This window comes from Lutjanus erythropterus, chromosome 12 (assembly GCF_056507025.1).
Source record: "Lutjanus erythropterus isolate fLutEry1 chromosome 12, fLutEry1.hap2, whole genome shotgun sequence".
Lineage (NCBI taxonomy): Eukaryota > Metazoa > Chordata > Actinopteri > Lutjaniformes > Lutjanidae > Lutjanus > Lutjanus erythropterus.
In genome coordinates, this window is record NC_139328.1 from 20,176,361 (window position 1) to 20,203,985 (window position 27,625).

Below are 27,625 nucleotides of genomic sequence, written 5' to 3' on the forward strand. Positions count from 1 at the left end.
TACGTCACAGTATGCTTTGTAGATTGTGGCAAATGAGATTTGCAAAGGAGGCCTCAGGTTAGGTTGTTTTTTTCCCTTTATATTTATATATATATATATATATATATATATATATTAATCTCTATATGCCACACCTGTCAGGCAGATGGATTATCTTGGCAAAGCAACAAAAAAACAAAAACAAATTTATGATCAAAATTTCAGAGAAATAAACCTTTTGTAAACTTTAGATGTTTTACATCAACTCATGAAAAATGGAGCAAAAACAAGTCTCACCTTTATTTTTGTTCAGTGTATCAAATTCCATAATATTAGTACTATTACTGAATAGTCAACCTTATGGAAAGAGTTAAGTCAGGAAGCTAAATATAATAGCCATCTAAAATATAACACAGGATTTACATGAGGTTATCAAGAGGTCAATCCAACCCTGAAACGTGACGAGTCGAGAAACACACTTCATCTATTTCTGTCATAGGGAATATCTTGTGGCAGGAAAGTCAACACATAAGACAAAAAATATCTCAGTAACCTAGCTGCACATGGGCAATGCATATATATATATATATATATATATATATATATATATATATATATATATATATATATATATATACACATATAGAGAACTGTTTAATAATTAATGATGTTGCTATTTATGTAAGTAAACCCAATACCATGTGGGTCTGAAACATGTTTGTTTCCTCAAAAAAAAAAAAAAGAAAAAAAAAAAGCTGAAAACAGAAAAGAAAACATTTAATGTGACTATGAAGCCAAGTACTCAAAGTCAGTTAAGCAAACATTTTTTTGGAAATATTATAAGACAGTATATTAAATCTATTACAATTAGCCATTAAAACAAACACTCTTAAACACTCAAAGCTATCCGCTCTAAATTCAGCATGTCTCAACTGCATCAGATCTATTGCAAAACAAATGCTTTTAGTCACAAGTCCGGGCACGTTGCAGTATGTCAGAGCTGTGCAAAGTAGCGTTATTAATAGAAAACTGTAAACACACCCGAAATGCATTATTCTACCAAACAGCCAATGGCAGGAGAATAATAGGAAACTGTGTCTGCTCCCTCTGGGCGATGAGTGCAATGTCAGAGAGATGCCACTGACATCCCCCAGAGCTCAGTGCAGCTGTGAGGAGAGCAGCACAGAAAGGGAGGGACAAAGGGGAAGGAGGGGGTGTGAGCATCACAGCCAGCGAGCAAGAGAAAAAGGAGGGGACTTCATGTGGAGGAGGGGTTTGGTGAAGAGAGAGAGAGCTTAAAAGAGATGGTGAGAAAAAGCAAGAGAGAGAGAGACTGTGTATGTGAGGCATGAAGATGCTGTTGCCAGGGAACAGCGGTGAAGTAGAATCGTCCATCTTTTCTAGCTCGCAGGAGGATAAAAACAGTTAAATCATGGATGCAGGATGGACTGAACGTGAGGATCAGACGAACAGCTGATCCTGATCCGCAGCATCTGAAGAGAAGAAAAGAGAAGGTAGGCAGGTGTGATTACATAACAACCATAACACAACGGCTCCCATACGGGTGACATCATCACAGCAGGATTAGAGCCTGGGGTGGGAGCATTAATGTTGGTGGAGGGAGGAGGAGGGGGGGATTCAGTAGAGGCAGGCAGAAGTAAATAGGAGAAAGGGATGGAGAGTGATCATCATGAGGCAAGCTAAAAGCGCAGGCCGAGGATTATCTTTTGTTAAAAAAGAAGCATGAGGTCTGACTGGCAGAGGAGACAGAAAAGATGAGAGAAGGATGGCGTTTGCTGTGTGATGAGTCTCCCAACCTTTCTCCTCTTTACAGGAGAACACGATTTCTCACCGGGCCTCCAATTGCAGCCTCAGTAAACAGCAAGAATCATCCGGTTGCCTGTGCCCTGAGCACACCGATGTCCCACCTGCAGATGTAAACAGAGGTGACACTCCCTCACTCTGCTCAGGCAGATTTAAGGAGTTGGAGGAAGACAAGAAAGAGGAGCATCTGAAAGCAAAACCGGGAAGAGAGAGTCCTCCTAATTACAGTATGTGAGTACTCTGCCTTTGTTTTTCTGGTTTTGCAGGATGTACTGTTTTTCTCAGAGCAGATTCCCAGTCAGTGACGTGGTTCCATTCTACTTCTGTGATTCAAATTACTGAGTGTCTCTTCCCATTTGTCAGATAAAGAAAGGATGGTAGTCGTGACAGAATAGCATCTCATCCTCCTCCTCTCACACACACTTTAATGCCCTGAAATGTGATGTATCAATCATTTTGTTAACATAAGAACATGAGATATTTATGGTCACATTTACATTTAGCAACATTTGAATCAGAATCTGATGACATTTGGTGGGCTGTCTGGCCCCTATCAGATCACAGCCATTCAGCAGATCAGCTGATGTTTTTGAACTAATCAAGTGATTGAATTTATTTGATCTGAATGAGGATGAAAACACAAAAAAGCTTATGTGCTTATTTTCATTGCGGTCCTCTAATATAAAATGAACATATCACAAAATAAAACAAAAACAACAACAAAAGTTTAGACAATACAATCAATATATAAATACACAGCAAGCAATAGGGATGCACATTTCCACTCACTGGTTGACACAGCTGATTTTAAAATAGGTGAGTAAACTGTGTCTCTATCGAAAGAGGTAGATAAACTCAGTTTCTAAAGTCTACCTAGCCTACTCCCTTCTATTCAGTACAGATACAGAGACATAATTTTGTTAGTTGAACAGATACAGATGCAAGTAATGATGCCTCTGTGCACTTCTAGCAGGCAGCAGAGAGGCTATGTCAACACGCTCTTAATTTCTTTGTCATTAAAAGCTAAGAATTAAAATTGCATAATTATGCTACACTGTGCTTTCTAACCATATTTTAAGGCCACTTTTAACATGCTGTCTGAAGTTCTCTGCATATTGTTCCACTGTACTGCTGAACTATATATAAATGTGTTTTTGCTCGTCTGTCAAGCTACTTCTTCTAAAGTAGCTGTGATAGTCTCTTAAAAATTAATTAATGAGGTATATTGCTGCAATGTTATTAACAATTGTGTAAATGATGCATTATCAAGACTTGTGTATAGATGGACTTTTAACACACACACACACTGACAAAAAATTATTGTTCCTTATTATTATTATAATTATTCCTCCCTTATTTACAAAGAAATACTTAAGATTTGAAGCCAAACATCTGGGGCTTCAAAAGATTTTTACATCACTGTCATCTTGTCTGTAAATCAGACAAGTTTGGAAATGCTGTACTCGACTTATCTTGCCCTTTATGAACAGGGGCTCCAGTGATGCTTATTTCAAAGCTGTAAACCGTGTAAAAGATTTCATAAGGCAGAGGAGGAAAGAATACTGTGATCTTCATTCAAGTGAAACCCCTTCTATTTCACTTGCATTTTGCTTACTGTAGAAAAATATTTAACAAAAACAACATCTATGTTGTTACTGTTTTTTGAGCATTTTCAGTTGTCTGTTTTCTAATTCTGTGACAGATTATTAGGTGTTTGGTTTGATAGGTCACAACACAGTCAACGGCTCACAAGATAGTGTTTGGGAAATGAAGGCTGCTCTGCCATCTGGGCTCAAATCCCCACCAAACACGTTCTACTGGAGCTTTACTTTGTCTCCATCAATCAGCTGTTTAATGTATGAGCAGCTGAGCCTTGGCAAGAGACATTTACACACATGACAAACCACAACACGCGTGGATCTGCTGTGTGAATTTCCACTTCATTTTCAGCTACTCACGCCCCTCTTTCATTCGTAATTCAGCAGGAAAAATGATCAGTCTGTTTCAGAAAGGTTTTTTTTAAGATTAGAGTGTGAGAACAGAGGAACGGGACTCAAAGTGTGATTTAACCAGAAGGAACTTTATTAAAATGACATTCAAGGAGTTCCTCATCAAGCCCACATCAAACACTGCAACTTTTTCATGGGTTAAACACATTTTCCTCTCATTTAAAATCCAATCATAACACAGCAGCATGTAGCCTGAGGACTGTGCCTTTTAGCCTCTTTTTTCCCATATAGGCTCTGATGTGTCTCGCTATAGCACATCAGTGCCGTCCCAGTGGACAAATGGACTGTGGTAACGTCTGCCATAGCATGAACTCTGCCTGGGACAGTGATGTAGGAAGGACACTCCTCCCCCCATGCGCACATTTCTGACACAAGACTCGCACATGATGTTCACTCTGTGCATGACTGATGCAGCCTGCAACAACAGACCCAAACACGAGGCACTCAAAAGCTCCACGTCACAAACTAAGAAAAGACATGCAGTGTTAGATGGAGACTTCTGTCGTTTCTGATTTGGATATGCATAATGTGGAAGATCAGATAACCATCTGCTTTATGGCAGCTCGTATGATTTGCTTGTATCACCCTGAGGGTCTGTGTGAGCAATGTGGTGTGTTGTTATTTTTGTCTCTTTCCCCAGGGATGTAGGCAAAGAAAACCCACTGAGACTTAGTAGCCAATTTTATTTATCATTTAAACATTAATTACCCATGGCAAAATAGCACTACTGTTTTTAGACACTGCATCAATCAGATCTAACATTTGCAACGTGTCATATTAGTTAGAAATGACCAAAGTTGAAAGTTTGAAAGATTGTTGGTTGGATTCTTTATTACAGCCAATTATGTTTCCCGGCTGCACTCAGACCACTTAATTACAGCTCCTAAAAACAACATGTTATGTAGAGTTCAACATTATCTGTGGCCACAAAAAGTTACTCTGTGGCTATGAAATATTCCATGTAGGTGGCCCCCTGTGCCCACCAAATTGATCCCCGAACTGCAAGCCTTCACCAACACTTCACCATGCCAACGTTATTTGTTTATTTAAAGGATCCCCATTAGCTGATCACATTGCAATCAGTGGTCCGTGTCAAACATTTTCTTTTTGAATCATTATCTGAACAATTAACATTCTTAAACAGAATGAGAATTACGCTGCTCATATGAAGTGAAACATAAATATTAGTTACACGGCAGTATAACTCTATTACTGACAGAGTTATATCTCCTGCTCAGTCTGTCATCTGTATAACAATAAAATTGTGAAAATAATTAAAAAGGTTAATTATTCCAGTTTGTGATGGCTCTGTATTTTTTTTCCACAAGTTAGTCCTTGCCCTGTGTACCACAGTATAACCATTACTGGCAAATCTGGTTTTGTGGTAATGTCTGTTCTTGTAGTAAACTATTTGGGCGAATAGAAATGTTGGCATCTTTGAGTTAATAGTGCAACTAAACAACAAGTCTAGATTGATTTTTTATGCCTTTGGGAAACTCACAGTTGCTGGGAAAAGGGGCAACATGTGTGTCACAGTTAAGGAAAGTAGTGAGTTGCATTAAATTGCCTTTTCTGTATTGATTTTACGCAAGTTTACATTTGGGCTACCAAAAATGTACTTTGGCCACCAAATTTAGTGGATTTGTGGCTAGCGGACAATTAAAACGATAAACCTCTATCCCTGTTGTGGATAAGTTGGCTGTTATCTGTTTATGGGTAACTAAAGCAATTTAGCATTTCACTTTCATCATGTAGCTGCACTCTATTGTTTGTAATAGCTCAAGCTCCAGAATCAGTGAATCATCCATTTCCCACAATGCAAGTGGACAGTGTCTTTCATCAAACACTCCCTGCCTGGTGAACACCCACATATTTCACCAACTCCACACCTTGACTTTGTAACGCTGGCTTTCTGTCAGATGTTTGAAGTCTTCAGAAAAACTTCAGATAATCCTGATCAAATCATCAAGGCTGTGAAAAGTGGGTGGAGTGCCCCTTTAAGGCAGCTACAAGGACTGGGTGTTTTAACAACGTTGTAACTGTTGGCTTCCCAGTGAATGACATTGTTTTCATCTGATTGTCAACCACAGCGAGCTGAAGCCTGTCCTCCCTGGCAGAGGATGGGTACAGCAGAAGCCACTTTACGGATGGACAGCATGGAGGTGAAGGACGAGTGGCAGGATGAGGACTTCCCCAGGTAATCATAAGTCAGTGTGTGTGTGTGTGTGTGTGTGTGTGTGTGTGTGTGTGTGTGTGTAAGACAGAGAGAGACAGGGAGAGAGAGAGAAGTAGAGAGAAAGGCAGCTTGTGTGTGTGTGTTTGTGTTTGTGTGTACAGTTTGTCTGATTTGTGTACAGGCTTTGACAAACAGGCCCAGCTCGGATGGGATGCACGTCACGTGTGTTGAAAGCTGAAAGGCAGCAGGTGTGTTCTTTCCTTGATGTACTCGTTATGTGTTACGTGATGAGCTTGTAGCATGTCAGTGAACATGGAGGAGAAAAAAAGAATAGAAGTCAAACACAGCACAGTTGTTCAGCTTTGGGAAAATATTCGGCCACCCACACGCTTTTACTGGCAGGAATCATTTCTAGCACAGCGGAAATGTGTTTGTGAAAAATGGACAGAGGAAACTGATTATTCAAGGGCATCCAGTGTATCCACAGCACATTTTATACACTGTATCACACAATATTCGCCATGTTTGATATCTATCTGCTGCTAGTCATCTTGGTATTTATAATATACAATGATATAATAATGGTATAATTTGCTGACTCATGTTTTTTTTTGTTTTTTTCTTTTATTTCTCCCCTGATTTACTGTTGTCTTGTTCTTTATAAGCACTCAAAGTAATATACATATATTTGTATATATGTATAGTTGCCGGCAGTTTAAACCTGAGTCCTACTGTGTAGAGAAACGTTTACGAATGCTTTTGCACTGCAAATTGTTTTTCTCCTCCCATCTCTTTAATCCACTGTTAAATATCTGTTCCTGCCACCTTAAACGTACGTCTACAAAGCTACTGACAATATAATAACAGCAATTATTCCAGCAGCTCCAGCAACTAGCCCATACTTGTAGCTGTTTCAGGGTGTGTTTGTCTATGCATGCATGTCTGTGTTAACGTCTGTGTCTTACTTCGTCTGTGTATGTGTGTGTGCTATCTACTATAATCTAGCCCTCTTGTCCCCCAGCACTGAGGGGTTCAGCTGTCTTATTATAATGTCAGAGGGGAGATGGTAATTACTGGTGATGCTACCTCAAACAACATATTGTTTCCAAGGACACACTGCAGTTAAATCACAATAGAGACACGCCAAAACAAAAGGGCAAGGGTAAAAATGATAGGAATGACTGCTCATACTTTGTAGTTTATTTCAGTCTTTTATTTTATTTATTTTAAATGTTAATGCATATAACTAGCAATTATAAAAAGAGCAAAACAATCATTAAGTCGGTAGCAGGAAAATAAGCCAGGCTGAAAGTATACTTCCTGTTTATGTCCTTTTTTCATTTCATTTCATTTTCATTCATACTAGGCATGTAAGAAAAACACAAGGTATGATATTACCAGGATAAAAAAAAATCTTGTCCAGAGTATATGCAAAAAAAAATGGCATGTCTGTCTTTGGCAATGAATGCTTCAGTTATGTAAAATAATTAACCATGTACTGAATCATAACCCGGTCAATATTGAGACATTTTTTTAATTGAAATATTTGATACATTGTTAGATCCCTAATTTTTACTGTTTCTGTGCTCACTGTATTTATTCTATACGTCCATGTCTTTCTCTGCAGGCCACTACCAGAGGATGGAGACGTTGATGCTTCATGTGGCCTCACTGACAACAGAACCAGTAAGTGGAATAAATGCACAGCATAAAATATAAATTTTTTACTTTATTCTGTCTAAACTTTCCTGTCCTGCCACCTGCCAGATCCCCCCACCACTCTGAATGTGGGTGAGTCCATGGCCCAGCGTAAGCGTCGCACTCTGGTCGCCCCCGACATGAACCTTTCCCTGGATCAGAGCGAGGGGTCAGTGCTCTCTGATGACTTCCTGGAAACGCCTGATGACCTGGACATCAACGTAGACGACATCGAGACTCCTGATGAGACGGACTCACTGGAGTTCATCAACAACGGCAACGAGCTGGAGTGGGAAGGTCAGACGATATTGACATTTTTAGAAACATAGATGGTCTGAAGGTCAAGGGGTAGTATGTTACATTTGATTGCAGCTGATTTTACTCATTCCTAGGCCTGACTATTGCCCCTGTTCTGTTTTCTGAAATATAAAATTCATAATTTCTACTGATAAATTGATCATAGATCATCAGTGTGTATTTCATGGCATTTGGAGCCAGTGCAGCCAAATTGTGTGCGCACATTAATGTATGAGCTACAGCGTAGCATCATCATTTAAATGCTAGGTGCTCCAGTCTTCTGGCAGTTATTTGGGAAGATAATAGTATCCATAGTCAGAGTGTAACATACATGTTGACGGTTGGATTTAAAAAGCAGTTTATTTACATAATAAAGATCTGGCTATTTGTACTGAGATATCAAATATGGTCTTGAAAATCAACACACAGGTCTGAAAATTTGAGTCTGAAAAAGAAGGGAATTTTGAAATGGAAAATTTGAAGGAACACTGATTTAAGCCTTCCCATAGCCCTTGTTCCCAAACTTTCAAATTTCAGACTGTTTAGAAAACAATTTAAGGCTGAAACCCCCTCAAATTCAGCCAAACATTGCTGATTTATGTGCATTAACCTGTGTTAAGTATATCACAGTTTCGAGTGGATTTTATTTATAAGATATATATGTAAGTATGTTGGAGGACACATACAAATATGAAGAAAAAAGTTGTATAAGAGTTGGTGGGTGGGAGTGGGGGGTACATAGTTGGACGTTGAACATCTGAAGGGGTACAGGACTGTGAAAAGTCTGGGAAACAGATGTATTGCATTGCAAAAGTTCTGCTTTGATTTTATTGGCCTGATATTAACTTCACATGATTTCAAAAATGTTAAAGCTAGCGTGGAAAGAGACTTTTTTGTGTCACCTTGTGTGTAGATGACACTCCGGTGGCTACTGCCAAGCGTCTCCCAGGTGAAAGTGAAGAGGAGAGAGATGCATCTGGTCGTCTGTGGAGGACAGTGATCATCGGTGACCAGGAGCAGCGGATTGATATGCAGGTCATCAGACCGTACCTGAGGGTGGTCACACATGGAGGTAGCTAAAACTAATGCAGTCTAATACACCAGACCTTCAGTAAATCCTCACTTCATGAAGTTTAGTTTGTTTAAACTGTTGTAGAGGGATGCTGATTGAAGTTAATGATCATTTTAGAAGATGTAATTTGGTGTTACTATTATTTGGTCTACCCTTATTGATATAATTTGTGGATAAAATGGACAAAATAATAGAAACACCTGTCAGTATAAGGCAATACAAGGTGCAGCCAGTTAATACACATTATATATGATACGACAAATGTTTACATGTTTCTCAGCCCTGAGGCACACTGCCCTGCATGTTTTGGATGTTTCCCTCTTCCAGCATAACTGATTTAAATGATCAGTTCCTTATCGAGGCTCTGCAGAGGCCTGAAAATGACCGTTCATTTGAATCAAGTGTGTTGGAACAGGAAATGTGCAAAACATGTAGGGTAGTTGAAAATGTTTGTAGCAGTGCTTGGAAAAATAGCATTTTGACACTAAAACGTACATACTTCAGCAAATACGTAAGGAACACTACTGTGAAGCTACAGATTGATATAAAAGCCTTAAAAAAAAAGAAAAGTCGACAGCCACCCACTGACAGCAACCACACAAAAAGCATGCACAATTTTCATTACAAAAAGACAAAACTCATGAAAGCAAACATTAACAAGAAAAGTTGTCAGGCTACTTTGAAAGTGATAAAACATATGGGAGCAAGTGATAAACATAAAACATCCATAATGTCGTCGGTAAAAGAAATTGCTAGTCTCATACAAGAGCCAGATGATATGGACAAAATCAAATATTCCGATATGATTATTTTTACCAAATACCCTGAAATCAATATTCATCAATTTTGTGACAACATGGTAGGGATGACTATTGGTGGTTTCACAAAATATTATTCACAATTAGATTTTTTACAAATAATCATCAGTAATGTGGTTATAATGACTAAGTGGTTAAAGAGAAATAACAGAAAAACCAGAACAGTCTGGTAAAATCAGAAAATAACATTTTTTACTGTAATGCGGCCTTTAAAACCAAGAAAAGACAACACTCATCCAATAAAATCTAAGTCGATATCTAGTCTCATGTCACGGTATTGATGGCCTGCCTCACGTCATACCTCTGTCTCACTCCTCTTTCAGGTTATTATGGTGAGGGCCTGAATGCCATCATTGTGTTTGCAGCCTGCTACCTCCCTGACAGCAGCTGTGAAGACTACACATACATCATGGAGAACCTCTTCCTGTAAGATCCAGTCTGCTCTTCTAAGAGACTCTTTTATAGCTGCATGCTGTATTATGAGGCTTTCATTCTTCTACTTTGTTCTTCTTCGCTGTGTAATTGATCAAAGGACATGACTAAAGAAACTGTTTCTATGCAATGTACATGTCAAATCTTGTTTGAAATGATTAACAACATTAAACACTGGAAATGAAAGATGAAACAACATTAATTTAACTTCAAGAATTTTACTTTGTGAGGCATACATCTGGATTTGATCCACTTCTTAGCACAGGGATTCTGTAAGTGTTTTAATCTTTTATGTTCCTGCACAGTCAGATCTGAGCTTGTTTGTTCTGTCCTCAGATACGTTGTGAGCAGCCTGGAGCTGCTGGTGGCAGAAGATTACATGATTATTTACTTGAATGGAGCAACTCCTCGCAGGAAGATGCCCGGCATCAGCTGGCTCAAGAGATGTTACCAGATGATTGACAGAAAGTAAGACTAACAAGCTATCAGAACAGTTTGGGAAAAACGCAATTGAGTAAAGGATGTAAAACTAAAGCTGTTGATGTTAAAGATAAACAAGGTTAGAATGCAATTTTAATTTTTTGTCTTTTTTTTTGTCTATATTTAGTTTCTGTCCTTTTATTATTTTACTATTTTCCTTGTATTTCATATACATTAGACACATGCACATTTTTATTAACAAAAGATCCTTAAGAATCTTCATGCTGTAGCTCATCATATTATACACCATTACATGTAATCCAGTAAGGAAATCAATATATGATATAATATGATATATATGATATATGATATCGCTGTATCCCACAATCCCTCTAAACCCCAATCAAGGTCTCTTATTGTGACGGCAGCTCTTACGCTTACTCTTACTTTTCCAACCAACTGCTCAAGCAAAAACAGGCTGGGGTTTTTATCTTCCAACTGATATTACTACATTCTTATTTTCCTTATATCTGACCCACATATCTATTTTATGAGGGAAAATGTAATAAAATGGCATTGGAGAAACAGACCATCTCTGTATGTCATCTCTTACTTTCCTCAATAAATCTGGGGCATTCAGGTCATGGATTTTGGAAACAGAGGCTCGGATTATAATACCCAAGTATTCCATTAGGTTTCCACATGAATGGTGCATTACCCAGTCAGCATGATTAACATGATTATGTGAACTAACACATTAAATGTGACTGTGTCCTACAGACTGAGGAAGAATCTAAAGTGTCTCATCATTGCTCACCCAACATGGTTCATCCGGACCGTCCTCGCCATCTCAAGACCTTTCATCAGGTGAGGTGCAGTTTAGTCCCATCAGTCTGTCCTCTGAGTTGCACATTGGCTGAGAAGCTTTCCTCCAAACAAATCTAAAAAACAATCAGAATCAGTTTTGTTCTTATCTGATTGCCAATAGAAAAAGTTATAATAACGTTGAAAAGTTCTGTTTTAATTTAACATATGCTTTATTTGTTTTATTTATTTTTACTTTGGGGAGCTATTTTGTCTAATAATAATTAATTCAAAAGTGCTTAATAGTTCAAAGTTATTGATGAACAAACATAAAAATAAAGCAACAACTCTCCACCCCACCCCCACGGTGACCCGACCAAGAATAACAAATCACAGGAGCAAAGTATTGGTTGTGCATATAATATGAAATAACTGCACTTTTTGTTTAAAGATAATGTTGAAAATTTTTGTTTTAATTAAACATATGATTAAAGGCAATTCAACAATGAAAGAAAGTATGTATTTTTCTAAATTTCAACAATAAAAAAAATCATTTTTAGTGCAAATATATATCAGTTCCAAATATCTGTTACTGATTTCAGACAGACAGACAGACAGGATCATTTCTGACAATAATTTGCATGTTGATGATATGTTCTGCAGTGTGAAGTTCATGGATAAGATCCGGTACGTTCACACCCTCGAGGAACTTGGTCAGATCATCCCCATGGAGCATGTGCAGATCCCTGAGTGTGTTTTGCAGTAAGTACCAGGAGCCAGGAGGGGACAGTGTTGAGACACTCGAATCTGTCACAGCTTATGTTACAGTAACAAGAGCTAGAAAGAACATTCACAGTACAGTGACAGAACTACACTCGAGCCAAACTGTGTTTAACTCATTAACACTTAATATGTGTGATTGGTTGCATGTATTTAAATGTATTGTTTTTATTTGTAGGTGCTTGGGCAGATGCATCAGTCACATAAGAGCCAAGTCAAATACAGCATACATTAGACAGAAGAGTTCTGAAATGTAAAAGTTCATATCAGTATTCATATAAAATTAATATCCGTAGTTGGCTGTAACTTGGAGTTCAACAGTTTTAGCTGGATGAATACTTAATCAGCAAGAATAATCCTTGGCTCATACTGCAGTTGACTTTTAGCTTCTTTGTACCACTGGTGAAAAGCATGTTGATGTAATGTGTAAGACTTCTGTTCTTATTTTTTTTAAAGGTATGATGATGAGAAGATACGAGCACAGAGGGAAAGGTGAGTGGTAAATTGTCAAGTCATTATATGTGAACAGTACATGTAATTAACGCTCTTTTCCTGTATCCAAGCACTATTTATGAATATTTGCCTCTCTTGCTTACAGACTTGAGCAAGAGCAGCAGCAGACCAACTCAACACTGCCTAAAGAAAGGTGACTTCATTTTGCAGTACATACAGTCCACTGCCAATTTTGGAAAAATGTCTTATGTCTTATTTAGTAGACTGGAACCATTTCACTCTCACTTGCCACTATAACTGTTCAGTTATTTCATTCAGTGAGTTAAGATACTAAAATAAGGCAGCTCCATTCACTGATATCAAGTAAAATATCCTGTAAAATAATCTGTGTCAGCTACATGAATATGTCTCGGCAGCAGAGCCTAATATGGGCTACATGACCAAGCAAAACATTTATATTTACTTATGGCTTTACTCAAATCTGTCACTTCCAGGCCAAAGTCCATGATCGCAGAGGTTGGCCGTGACATCTGACATTAAGGTGAGGGTTCTCTGACTTAACTGCCTTTCCATCAACTTGATCCAGGCTGGTTTGTAATGTCAGCCCCCTGTAACTAATCTCTGACATACAGGGAAACGTTCTCTTCTGTGCACACACGCATGCTTATGTTCGCAGAACAGAAGCGATACAGTAAATCAGCCGAATGTTGGACGATGGCCTGTCGGAGCGTTGGGTCACTGGCCAAAAGTCCAAAGGGTCAGCTCTCAGTTCAGGGGCTCCGAGATCCAATTTACAGTATCAGACCGAGTCAAGTAAGACCACGAGTGGAGGGAACGAGAGGGTGACTCAGATCTCAGTTACAGTTGTACTTTCAACTTAAATCCCCTCTGAAAAAAGATGTACAACTCAGTTCAATTCTCTTTGTCTTATATTATAGTGATAAAATATTTGGGAGTTTTGGGCTGTTGGTTGGACAACAAAAAAAATGCTTGTTAATGACACTAACTGACATTTTAAAAGTTAAATCTCCTCAAGTGTAGAGTAAAGTTAATACTGGTTGACATTTTAAATTGGAGTTTGAAGTTTTGGTGCAACAGAATTGAATTTAATCTAAGTCTAGAGTCTAAACTAAATTGAGGTTTAAAATAAGGTTTGAATTTAAGCTTGTTTAAAAGTTACTATCTTTTAAGTTAAGCGGTGATTAAGTTGGGTTTAAAAATGAATCCTTGTAGGTACAACACAGCCTTAGTTGCAGTACATCTCACTTATGGATAGTTAGCCAGAGCAGTGAGCTGAAGCACTCTGTTGAAGATGCAAACCACCTCAAAATATTAGATAAATAAAAAGTAATAAAAGTGTGTAAACAATCATCTCCCTAGCTCTGAACCCTGTCCTTCTCTGAGAGCAATGAACTACGGACTGAAGCACAAAATCTACTGCCGCTTGAATACTGTCACTCATCAAGTGCAGCTCATTTTCTCTTTTGCTAAGTCATGTTTCAGTTCTTTAAAATAAGACTGCATGTGGCTGCAAGAAATGCTAGCTGATCCTCAAACATCATATTCCCCTCTTGTTACATAAAGCACAGCTGCTCATCTCCTTAAGTCTGCCCACACTCATTCAGTCAATTCTATTTTTAATGAGTTGTACATGTACAACCGGGGACTGCAAAATTGATCCGCGACACACAGCCTGTCTTGAAATTGGGGGAAATACCCGCCACAGCAGGCCGGGGTGCATTAGGGTGGGCGAGGTGGGTTATTTTAGAAACTTTTACCCCCCTCCGTCTGTGCTGCTATCAGTCTCCATATATCAAAGGAGCTATCAGCCAGAGGACTGGCATCCCAGGAATGGACACAGGCACCAACTCTTAACCAAATGCCAAGGAAAGACGCAGGGGGGGAAATAAGTAGGCAAACCTGATATGTGTCAAGTTGCGTTTAGTTTAGATTTTGTGCATGCCTGCTGACAAATTTAAGGATTACGTTAGAAATGTTGTGTTTGTGGAGATACAAGTGTACAAATACAGATACATGTGTGTGCAAATGTCAGTTCAGACTGTCAGGATAAAGGTGACGTAGACAGAGAATTAAACTGTCTTTATTTGCTTTACAGAGTTTTAATTCAAAGAACCAATGGGGAACTTTCATTCATTAAAATGAGAACCAGCTTGGACCACCATCAAACATTTATCGCACAGGATCAAATCTCCTGACTGGATCCATTAACTGCAAGACAATCATTTCTCAAAACATCATCTTCAGCATCATGCTTGCTTCGAACTAAAGGTTAATTTAAACCAAAGCATTACAAGATACATAACAAAAAGCTCCCTGCATGTCAAGGTGAGCTTTATCTACAGCATGACTATATACATGACAAAATTATGACTTGAATGAAAACTCAAGCTAGAATGAGCGTCCATTTCCAAGTGTACATACTTGTATATATATTTTTGAGAAAGGCGTTTGCACAAATGTTTGGATTTTGATATGAATGGCATGGGTATTGTTTGGTTTCATGGCCGTAAAATAATGTGCAATGATATTGTTCTTCTTAGAGCTACAGTACAGTAGATGTTACTGATGCAAATGTGTGTTACAGTTTTCCAGAGTTTGATATGCAGGTGGCATGCTTGTTTATATCCTTTTGTCTCTGTTATATCTATTTTTGTCAGTTTTTAAGTCATCTGCCATCGTGTTTCCAGAGGTACTTTTACAAGAAGGAAGTCATACATTGTTACAAATGAAATGAAATATATTTAAAGAGTCAAATTAATTGATAAAGGTGTTATTTATGAACATGTGCCATTTACTGTTTGTAAAAAAAAATAATAAATGAGTGAACTGAAACAAGATTTTGTCACTTCTTATATCCACCATTGACCTCTGATACAGAGCAGCCTTTCTCCTGTACATTACAGCGTATATTTTCATCTTTTTTATTGCCTCTAACTGCGCCCCACTTTGGTCTGGAATGCTTTTGACAGACAGTTCATGATGAGTTACTGTATTAAGGGACATAATCATGATTTATGTGTTGGCCATGTCAGTGGATGTCCTTTGTGTCACCTGATGGTCCCATTCTGTTCTTCATAGGGGTCATTTGGATATAATGATCCACTGAAGTGACCTTTCTTTATTTTTAAATGTCATGTTACTGTGATCACAAGGTATTAGAGCAATACTTAACCTATAATAATAACTGCTGTTTCTCTTGCAGATCCCTCAACATTTTGAACATGAACTTTTATCATCTATTATGCAGAGTGGTTCAGACATTAAAGTTAGATGAGAAGATCTAAACCACTCTCACGTTTTTATGTTAAGCATCATACTAGCTTAGCATAAAGACTGGAAGTAGTGATAACAGATCAGACAGCCTGGCTGGGCTGAGGAGCATTGGGATTTCTTTTTTTTTTCCACATTAGACCTCACCTCTTTCCCGATGTTTTCCCATAATATTTTATATGGTTTCCTGTAGTAATTTGTCTGTGTTGATATTGTTTTGGCAGGAAAATTTGGACTCAGACAGTTTCTGTAGCATGGCAAAATATACAGGTAACTGCTTTCAACTAACAGCAGCTCTTAAATATGTGGTTTTATCATGAGTGATGACTCTGTGCTGTTAGTGCAGTTGCACTGATGACTAGAGAAGCCTACATATGTTAACTCTGCTGTCACATTGTTTCACTGACAAAACATCATATTGTGCTGTCAAGATGTAATTTACAATGTTGCAATGCCACTATGAAAGTCCAGACATGAGAGTGGCATCATTCTTGTTATATTAAGTCTCTGCAAGTGTATTTTCCAAAATGTCAGTGTGCGCCTTTAAAGGACCAGTGTGCAGGATTAAGTGCTTGTAGCAGTGAGCTTGCAGAAAGGCCCTCTTTAGAGCCAGTGCTTGTTTGTACTGTAGAAACATAGCGGTGCAACATGACAGACCCTGTGGATGAGGACCCATGCTGCTCACTGTAAGCTAATGAAAACATACTTATAAATATTATATTCAATGTCTGCCATATCTGCAAATAAATCCCCCAAATCTTACACACTGGACCTTTAAGCAGGAAAATGTAGGTAATTTGACATTATACCTGTGGATTTGTTCCAGGGAATAGTCTTTAAAATATTTAATATGTTGGAGGGGAAATATTATGATCATATTCTAACTGTGACCAAAAAAATGTTATACAATTATTCACTGAACTGCCGTTGAAGTAAAGGTTTGTGTGTCCTCTCAGTCTGAGAGGGAAAAAGTATGTGTACCACATGCTTCACATGGTCGACCACATGGTTTGGTGCCCTACAGAATACCTCAGTCTATATGGGACAGTTTTGTAATCCCAAATTCTTACTAGAATGCAACACATCAAAGCTGCTAATCACTGTGATATGAGGGGTAAAATAAATATTATCATCACATGAATAGGCGTCACTTTTCCTTTGGGACTGTCGTGCGAGGGTAACATGAAGCCCTGAACATGAAACAATGTGCCTTGATAACTTGAGACTCAAAGTTCAACTCTTTCACACTCTCGGACGAAGAGTGGCTGTAATGCATTTGTTCAAACACGAGGTTTGACTGCACACATTTGGAGGGGTGTGTGTTGGGGGGCTGATAATCATTGGGCGCCTAAGTTCAAAGAAATAGACCTGTGTTATCAGATGTATAGTCATGACCTGAGACACTGTGGTCACATGGCTGGCGGCCATGTACTCCAGCTGGTTGCATCAGAAATATGTGTGATGCAGCAGGCAGACACACAACAGCCGACTAAATATAGTGCTTCTGCTTTTCACCCACCCAGAGCTGTCTAAGCATGGAAAGTTTTCCCTCTGAAAAACCCAAATAATTATTCTCTGAGCTGTGATACAGATGTTTCAGGAACAGGATGGGACTTTTATACTCTGGCATGTATTGCAGTACATTTTAATGGTTGTACAATTTACAGCCCTTGTTTCCTCTCCACACAGTACCTTTTCTAGAACAAGATGTCCCCTATGATAAATGGTGTCTGCACTCAAACCACCAGTCTTAAAAGTTTTTAACTTCTAAAACTGTCAGCCCTTTATTTACACAATCCAAAGAGATTTTAGAGTGTCTGCACTTTTTAATCCTCAGAATTTTTAGACTGCACTTAAATCATGCCTTATATTTTAATCTAAAGAGTTTTTAAGATCAAAGTTATCTTTGATAGGGACAGCTGAAGATATGACGGGAAACTGGATAGAGAGAGAGAAGATGACATGCAGTAAATGGGCTGCAGGTATGAGGTGAACCGGTGTCCACTGCAGAGGACTGACAGTCTTGGTACATGGGGCACATGCTCTACCAACTGAGCTACAAGGGTGCCTCTATTTTACTAATTTTAATCTGAAGACTTTTTATAGTGCTGTACTGCTCTTAAATCACACCTTGCTTTTTCATATCTAAAGTGTTTTTAGAGGGTCTGCTCTTTAAATACATCTTAATTTTTTTAAGTTTTTAGTCATAGTAGCTACTAGTAGTAGTAGTTTTTAGAGTTTAAAAATCAAGTTTATTTTAAATTAAGAATGAATTAAGGTTTTTTGACCTCTAATCTGTCAGTATCACCACTCTACAGTAGCTCTGTGTCTTGTTTCTAATAAGAGAATTAATTCTGTGTTTCACAACTTAGCCCTCTCACTGTTTCTTTATTATCTTCCAAGAATTCTTGGTGTAGATGTAGGATCTGTCGTGCATTTGCTTGGCCTGTGTCCACTGACCCCTGACAGCAGGTGGAAGATTTTGGTTCTACTTTCATGCAAATGTGAGGCTCCTACTCCTCCCATTGGCGCTGCAGCCTGCACAGTGGCGGCTCATTGGCTGCAGCAAAGGGGGGCCGATTGGCTTGAGTGGCTGTGACGCTGCAGCTAAATCCTTTATATGCCCGTCAGAGAGATTGTCTATCAATGAAGTAGTAAAAGGGGGGAACATCTGTGGGGCAGGAGAAGGAAAGGTTTTTTTTTCTAGAGGAAGCCTTTGGTGGTGTGTTTGATTTGGCTGGGTTCCCTTCTTATATTTACTGAATTCCAGAGGTGACCAATACACAGAAAAAAAATGAAGTTCATCATTGGCATTGGAGGGTAAGTCTCATTTTAAGTATTTATTTATTTGTCTGGGAATTATAATAAGTAAAATCCTGGAGTGTAACTCATTTGTGTGGCATGAAATGTGTTTCAATTTCAGAGTGACCAACGGTGGGAAGACCACATTAACAAATAGACTACTAAAGACATTACCTAACTGCTGTGTGGTGCATCAGGATGACTTTTTCAAGGTAAGTACATTAAAACCACCATTCTTTTGGACTTTGAACTTTTAAATTACTAAATATTTTGTTTAAAGCTACAGTAACTGTGCTAATGTTTTAATGTTGAGTTGATGTAAGTATTATTTTTGATATATTTTATTTTCTATGTTAAATTTGTCCTTGAGGACATTTTGTGCTCATAAATAACCCTCCAGTCTGACCTGAAGATGTCCTGTCATCTCAGTAGCCTAGTAATACATCTGGCTGATTGTCTCCTGGACAGCCAATGAAAGGGCTGAGCGTCCCCACTTAAAGTCAGACTTTGTCCAATCATGTTGCAAATTCCGCAACCAACTTATTGCATGCCCATTAACCTCATTTGGCTTTTTAAAAGAAGCCAGAAGATTTCATCTCTACCACAAAAATGCATCTTTTTGTGCTGCATTCAGGGTCAGTAAAGCTGTTGGACCACCGATTACCAGTCATTTTTAACTTTGTGTATGTTTTACTGCTATAGAAATACATCAAGTGTGTCGTCTAGGACCGCATGACTGCAAAAAATGGTCATTTCAAAACCGTGCAAGATTTGTTTTTTCCCCTTAAAAGAAAAGGAGTTAGTTTGCTACACAAGTTAGAAGTTCCATCTTTCATAATGCGGCAAGAGTGAATATTATCATCATAGTTTTAAAACATTTTAAAAGCCTAAGCGATAATTTGCAAGCGCATCATTGGGAAAAATATTTAAACTGCTCCCGAAAGTCGCTGCGCGCTACTTTTGGTGGAGACGAGTCCTTGACTTGTCCTGTCCAGGTGCGATCAGGTCCGGCTGATTACTAGGTTGCAGCAATGTTTTATTGGTGACTGTTATTTCAGAAACCCGATCAAATAGAAGTCGGGGAGGACGGCTTTAGACAGTGGGATGGTAAGAATGGATTTCACGTAGGAAAACCATGCAGTAATGTAACTTTTTCTTTCCTACACATTTCTTTAGTTTTGGTAACCAATCAATCCTAAACTTTGTGATTTTTCTATCATCTATTCTGTGAATGCTTCAGACATTCACTAACCGTGACTAATGTGTGTTAAAGCACATTGGTGAGGAGCATTTGTTGCATGTGTGGTGAAGCCTGTTTTTTTTCGTCTCTCCCTGTTCTGTATCAGTGATCACCGCCCTCGACATGGAGGCTATGGTCAACACTGTGAAGGGCTGGCAGGAGAACCCGGTCAAGTTCGCCCGCTCGCACGGCGTCAGCCTGTCACCTGAAGCCGAGGAAGCCGACTCAGATGAGAAAGGCATCCATATTCTCATCGTGGAGGGCTTCCTCATCTACAACTACAAGTGGGTCATCCTGTCAGCGTACTCATTTTTCTCAACAAGCTCTAAAATTTGCCCGCAGGCTTCTTGATCTCTGGAGCTTTTCACTAATCTGAATTCTCCTCTGCAGGCCTCTCATCGAAGTCTATGACAAATGTTTCTACATTTCCATTCCTCATGAGGAGTGCAAAAGGAGGAGAAGGTAACAAACTCTTGGAGTGACTTTGACTAATTACACTTAAGTGTTAGATGAGATATCACAGGCTATAATGTAACCTGATTGATCATGTTTCTGCAGTACAAGGACATACACAGTCCCCGACCCCCCAGGCCTGTTCGATGGGCACGTCTGGCCCATGTACTTGAAACACAGGAAGGAGATGGAGAACAACTGTGACAGAATAGGTACGTTAAGCCGATTCCTCACCTATGAAACAAAATATTCACATCCATAACATCAAAATAAAAACAAAATATTTCCCTCTTGCCTTCAAATTTAACTGCCAACTCTTAGAAATAACTGAATTTGTCTTTTTCTGGGCAGAGTACCTTGATGGGATGACATCAAAGGAAGATATCTATAATGCAGCATATGAAAGTATTCAGAACTCCCTGCTGAACAACTTATAGGTAAATAAGATATTAAAAAATGCATTATCATCATTGCCAATTATCATATTCAGTGTGAGTAACTTTTCTCCTCTCTTTCTGTCTGCAGCATGACGGGGATAACAGCGGATATGTGTATAGACTTGTAAATATCATTTTATCATCAATGTGTAACACCAGTTCTGTACTTCTAGCCTGATTTGTAAATAGCTAATCCTGTAACTTATTAAGAACTAATAACGGCAGAAGTGTTGTGTTTTGTATAATCCTGTGTAACCTTTTTCTAAAAGATAAGCCACCTCTGGACTGCCCAGTGTTTAACATCAGCGACAGATCTCAACTCTGACCTTGTTCAATGTCAAAGTATAAAATGCCCACTGGGAGGAAGGATTTGTGTCTCGCAATTGAATGAAACTGACTGAATCCACTCCATGTTTCCTGTGCTTATTTATTCATTTCACACACACACACACACACCCACGTGGTTCCCATGAAGGTCAGGTTCAGGATCATAAACCTCACGTTTTACAACACAAACATTTGTGCACACAGTGACGATGACTGATAACATGAATGCTATCTGCTATCAGCCAGATTAGATTTCTAACCTCACTAAAGGTGCTTTCAAGATGAATCACCAAGTTTTCCTCAAAAGACAAAAGTTGAACTATTATAGTTTACAGGATGGAAAAAGGAAGAAGGACAAATAAAAGTGACGCCACAAATGTAGAAATAAGATTTGAGCATCTATAATATTGAAGAAAAAGAAAACAAACAAGAGCACTTTGTAATGTTTGTTACTAATTGTTGTGTTTTATATAATGTTTTTAAAGGAACTTTACTTTTTATGATCCACCTGGGTTGCTGGAACTGGACACATGCCACACCTTACACATGAATGAGGGTATATTTTTTTTTTCTTTAAAGGGACAGTTCCATCCAAAGTCAAAAATACATATTTTCTCTCTTACAGTGTTATAATGGAATTAGATAACACTTACTAGAAAATACTTTATAAACTACTCACAAAAAGGTCTATGGATTATCTTCAGTAACTGGGTCATGACTTCTGGAAAGAGACACTGCTGGTGAGTTTTTCAGATGTATTTTTGGTGCTTTGAGCACCTCAAACCATCAGAGTGTCATCTAGTTTCATTATGTTGTAGAGAAGGCAGACATCTCTTTAACTGATATCTACAAAACTCTGCAGCTCACACCAAAACGGACATTGATGGAAAATTAGCATTAAAGGGGAAAATATGTATATTTGATTTGGGAGTGGGCTGTCCCTTTAAAATTACATTTATAACTTTGATAATGATTACTTTTTCAGCTGTTGATATAGAAAATATAAACAGAATTAGTATGTCCATGACCTAAAAAGTACATAAAGATCAGATCTCTAGGCATCCTCAATTGGTTTTGGGTGTCAGTGTAAGTTTAATGAGAGAAACATGTAACAACATTGTTAAACGATTATAAGAAAAATCGCTTAAGATATGGATGAAGTGTAATAATGAGTAACAAAGGAAAAAAAAGGTCCTTTTCAGTTGATGAAGAACACTTATCAGGACCCAACCTTCATCTGCAAAGCACTAAATGAAGATATCTGCATGATCTATCTGTTCTGACTGTGAAATATTACTGATAAGAAACTGCTTAAATCAGGCAGTGATGAGGAGGTGCCACCCACCTCTGACAAATGGATAAAAAGTATATATCATCCATACTTTCCCAGGCTTATTCAGTTTCTTTTACAGAGGGGCAAGATTTGGAAAAAAGTAAAGAGCCAAGGGCTGGACATTTATGTTTCCTCTGTCTGACCTGTAAAGTTAGGAATTAAAAATGTGTAAAATAATGTAAAAAGGCACATTCTGTACAAAAGTACAGGAGAAAACAATGCACCTTTGTAACAGAAGTAACTTGCTGTTTTAATTACACAATGCTGCATTTAACATCTCTTTTCAATCAATTTGACGTCCCTAAATTCCCTCTACTTAAACAGCCTGACTTTTTAAACTTTTGAAAATAAGTTTCTCTGTGTTTAACAACCAACATAACCAGTGATGATCTTCTAATGATCAAACAATGTAAACAGCCATTAAATTAGAAGTAGCGTATAGTTTTAATAAACACATCTGTTGGTTTTCAAGATATACTTCTCATTTTTTTTAAGTGCTGAGAGGGACATTTTGCAACGGCATTTGACACCTCTCAACTGCAGCAGCAGTGAGCTGCTAGTGCTAACTGTTGTTAGCTCCTTTGCAAGAGATCATGATGAACTTGAACTGATGTTATTTCTGTATGACTGCATCAATACAGTGTGAAACATTGATAAAAATGGAATACATTTAAAAACTAATTCGGAGAAATTATTTATTTGTTCTATTTATAAATGGTCAAGGGACCAGACTGACATGGTTAAAGGGTTGTATTCAGCCCATGTGCCACCAAATGAATAGGTCTGCTTTAAAAGATTTAACTCTGGAAGAGAAGTAGAATAGTGTGTAAGTGTGCTGATGTTATGTTTCTATTATTTTCAATAATAATAATAATAATATAAAGAATATACTGAATGTATCTTAATCCCTGACTGTCTGTCTGACTTATTATGCGTTCATGCTGTGCTAACACATCCACCAACATGAAATAACCTTTCCATCTTCTAGTCTGTAGCTTTTCAGAACAAAGGAGTAAAATCTCTTTCCGAACATCCACTTGGTTAGCTTTATTCTTTTAATTACTGGCATCAATTTAATCAAGGCATTAAGTGAAAAGTTTCTACTCTCCAAAAGATCAGATGTCCTTTCAGGAGTCATCCCCATCGCTCTACACTCAACCAACACTGTCTGCACAGAAATGAGGGGAAAAGCAGAACAGTAAATTTTCACTTTTATTGATAATTCAATATCAAAAACCCAGTAAATTATAAGGTAACCTTGAGGGTAATATTCTCTATCTACAGCTGATTACACAGCAAGAAACATTAAACAAATGACTTGTATCTGAGCTGCAGTGATGACTAAGATATCAAGGTTTAATAGTCTGAGCATGTATTAGAAATCAGTCCTTAGTGTCATATATATATCGGCTAACACTGCATCCCAGCCAGCTCTGTCCCAAGACCTTGCAGCGCCCCAACAGGGGTGCTGGTGGAGGGTATCAGGGTCTTGTGATGCGTTTCTGAGAATCTTTACATGCCACCAGTTGGCCTGGAGCAGAGGGGAGCAGCTCGCTCACTTTATATTTAGGCTAAGTGCCTGAGGAATATATTTAACAAGTGCGCAGCCAATTACTGACCTACACGCCTACTCCACACTCCACAGCCCACTCTGACTCAGGGGCCAGTCCCCACATGCCGCCGCCGGGGTGGGTAAAATGAGAAGCTTGCAGTTTGGCATGTGCTCCCACGTCACCCACTGTCATGGCAACCCCAGAAGTACAGCTGGGACGTCCATATTTGGGCGGAGAGGCAGGGACATGGGAGATGAGCGGCTGTCACATGCCATCCAGACCCCCCCTGTATGAGTGAGTGAGGACCCCTGAGGCATGTGAACAGTTGTGGTTATGACACTAACTGAACGACAGCAATATTTATGGCTGTGACTAAACATATGTGAACAACTGAATTCATTTTTAGTATTAATTAGTATATAATATAAAATAATATAGATTATATGCATAGTAAACAGGATATAACACACACTAACATAATTGTAAGCAGCTATAAGTGTTTGCTAAACCTACTATAAGGAGTTTTTAACTCATATACCGATACCTGTATATGACCTACATACACAGGGGTCATTTATACTGCACTGTTAAATATCATACAGGAATTAACGTAAATATAAAAAGTAAATATAAAACTCTCAGGTTAAATCAAATTAAAATGTCTACTTTGTATTTTCAGACCTCTTCAGAACTTAAAAACATGGGTTATTCTGACTTGAAGCATTTGGAGTTAAAGTAATGTACTGCTGTGAGTTCACTCAACTCATTAAATTTGTAATGCTTTAGATTACAGCCTGCAACATACAGTATAATTACTCCTGAGTTAAAGTTTTTTTTTTTTTATATAAGATAGTACCTCCTGGTACCTACTGTGTATGTAGGTACTGGGTATCAAGATGGAATAAGGGGGTAACAACTCAGGGTTTTACAAAAAATATATTATATATATTATAGTTATTATAGTATATGTTATAGTTATTTTTATCTACTGGGTACCTATTCTATTATTACAAGGTAAGTATGATGCACTGAGCAATTATCTGTACATCTGCCGACATTTGTCTGAGTAACTACAGGACATGTGGGCTTTATTCTAAGGTGTTACCACTCATACGTGTTACAGTTACCCTGAACCTGGTTTGTTATTATTTGGGTGCTTGAAAATTAAATGGTTGAAAGTGAAAATATTGAATTATTAATCATTGTTTACTTTTACTTCTATGACAATTTTGAAATACAGATTTTGGGATGGTTTCTAAAATTCAAATATTTAAGTTTATTTAAAGAAGACAAGTAAATAATCTCAACAAAACACTGATTAATAAAACTTTGTTTCAAAAACTTAAAGCTACTACAAGGTTACTGGTTATGTAACAGTCACACAATGTACTGATGCCTCTATATGACCTACATACATAGGTGTCATTTACACTGGGAACACTTGGGACATGTCCCCACCACTTTCTGAAATGGCAAATTTCAGATTATTATTAATTATTGTTGACAATTTTCATTATTGTTTGAACTTGACTTACAAATTCTTGTGAACTCTTGCGATTTGCTAATGTTCAAATATGCAGCATTGAAACACCTCGACTTAAAGAGCCTTTGTTTACATTTTACCAGATAAATAATGTTAGAAAGTTAAAAGGAAACAGGGATACTTTTTTCTTTAGATATTTTTGATGTTATATTTTGTGGTTATGGCAGTAAAAACACTACCATTTTTGTCCACAGGAGGCTCCAAAACCAATAGCTTTAACCAGTAGCTTTAATGTACAGTATTTTTCAGAAATGACGATTTCTCAGATTGAGACATTTTATATTATTACAACAATGTTTTACTATATTGTCATTTTGTTATACTTTTGAGTGCTTGCTACATTATAGTGTACATTTCTTTAAATGTTAACAAGGTGCTTATGAAGGCTAAATACAGACTTAAAGCATGACAAATTTTGGTAACATAAAAAACCCAACTGTCTCTGTGTTTATCATTAATTCAGTTTTTAGCAGGCCACAGAGTTTCTGGTACTTGATTCTGATTAGTCTGCAGTGACTTACAACCCATGACAGAGGATTAAATAACATCTGGTGCAAAACAGAAAACAGCTCCTCTCCTAAACCTCTCCAACAGCCAAAAGGAAGAGGAGGGAGGTCCCAACACTCAGACAATCAATACCCTGCACCGAGCCTGCAGGCTTTACACACTTCTTATTGTATATATTTGTTATTATTATTGTTATATTATCTCCTTTATATATTCTAGTAGAATGTATATATTTTAATGTACTTCTTACTTTCTATTCTTATAGTAAAATATATCTGATTCTAAATACATTCTGATTTGTCACTTCAGATTTAATTAATGTGTGCTGTTTCTCACAAATAATTAATTAATTAAATAAATAAACAAAGTTTTAAGGTATACAAATACAGTAGAATTCTCTTATAGATAAATAAACTAAATACTCTGACTTAGATTGGGCGAGGAGACCCGATGCCTACATACTTGACCTACATACTGTAAGTTTAGCCTGTCCACTTATAAAGACAAAATTTCTTTTGTGCTGTGATTTATGTTCCTTTTTTGTAACTGTCTAGGTATTTTGTCTTCAAAGTTCAGGGGAAAAAAATCTCAAAAACAGTCAAAACATCATACAGTAAAGTTTAAAGATCAAGATAACATCAGACGTTATTAACATTTAAAACTGGGTTAGGGGTTAACTCATAATAGCTCACATATTAAATGCTGTCATCGCTAATTTGTCACGTGTAGATCGACATAAACGTGAAGATAGATGCAAAGCTGAAACGTGAGCAGCACTGACACACACTGACTTTGGCAAAGGTTAATCAACGATAAGCAAGACATGTGTCACAAGAAACCTGCTGATCTGCAGTCATCAAATAACGTATAATTTATCATTTATTAGACATTTCTATTTTAACTCAAGTTAGACGGTAACATCAACACAACTGCGGCTCTCAGGGGGAACTAAATGTCCACAACAGAGTGTAATAATAACTTTAATTTCTGTTCACACATTTGTTTCAGCGTCTCACCTGTATTGTCTCCCCATGATCTGTGGTAAAGGCTGTGGATCTATCATTTAGTTGTAAACTCCTCAGAGTGGCAGTGTGAGGCCTCAGGGGAAGACAACAGGTATATTCCTTGTGGGGAAGTTTTCTTGTGGTAAAACCATTTTAAGACCATCATCTTCGTTAAATCTCACAAGAAGCAAAGCTGTGAGCAGCCCTGGATACCTAGATTCATGGGATAAGATATATTCAAAGCGTAAAAGAATTAGTCTTTCACACGGGGAAAGATCTGCTGCTTCTGCTGCTGTAGGTGTACCAACAAAAAAAATAAATAAAACAACCAGAAACTGTTTATTTTATTTCCAAGCACTCCTAATTTACAGTA

At 37.8% G+C, this 27,625-nt stretch overlaps 2 protein-coding genes and 1 long non-coding RNA gene across 4 annotated transcripts; 2 read left to right on the forward strand and 1 right to left on the reverse strand.

The window, feature by feature from the left end:
• Window positions 1-1,286: 1,286 nt before the first annotated feature.
• Window positions 1,287-15,618, forward strand: LOC146317910 (caytaxin-like). The gene is made up of 14 exons (XM_084733212.1): window positions 1,287-1,493; window positions 1,814-2,034; window positions 5,903-6,009; window positions 7,616-7,674; window positions 7,756-7,983; window positions 8,897-9,055; window positions 10,197-10,299; window positions 10,642-10,773; window positions 11,506-11,592; window positions 12,193-12,291; window positions 12,766-12,801; window positions 12,908-12,955; window positions 13,257-13,303; window positions 14,879-15,618. The coding sequence occupies exons 3-13, from the start codon at window positions 5,933-5,935 to the stop codon at window positions 13,294-13,296; spliced, it is 1,068 nt and encodes a 355-aa protein (XP_084589338.1). The 5' UTR covers window positions 1,287-1,493; window positions 1,814-2,034; window positions 5,903-5,932; the 3' UTR covers window positions 13,297-13,303; window positions 14,879-15,618.
• LOC146317911 (uncharacterized) lies at window positions 8,895-27,356 on the reverse strand. Of its 2 annotated transcripts, none has more exons than XR_014771707.1 (3): window positions 27,265-27,356; window positions 11,543-11,654; window positions 8,895-9,033 (listed from the first exon to the last, which is right to left on the reverse strand). It is a non-coding gene; the product is annotated as an uncharacterized LOC146317911 (long non-coding RNA). The 2 variants fall into 2 exon arrangements; XR_014771708.1 differs by having other exon boundaries at window positions 11,543-11,649; window positions 27,265-27,355.
• LOC146317912 (nicotinamide riboside kinase 2-like) lies at window positions 18,691-21,391 on the forward strand. The gene is made up of 8 exons (XM_084733213.1): window positions 18,691-18,873; window positions 18,977-19,067; window positions 19,914-19,962; window positions 20,202-20,379; window positions 20,486-20,557; window positions 20,654-20,760; window positions 20,900-20,985; window positions 21,074-21,391. Exons 1-7 carry the CDS (start codon window positions 18,848-18,850, stop codon window positions 20,983-20,985), a joined length of 609 nt encoding a protein of 202 aa, XP_084589339.1. The 5' UTR covers window positions 18,691-18,847; the 3' UTR covers window positions 21,074-21,391.
• Window positions 27,357-27,625: the final 269 nt, after the last annotated feature.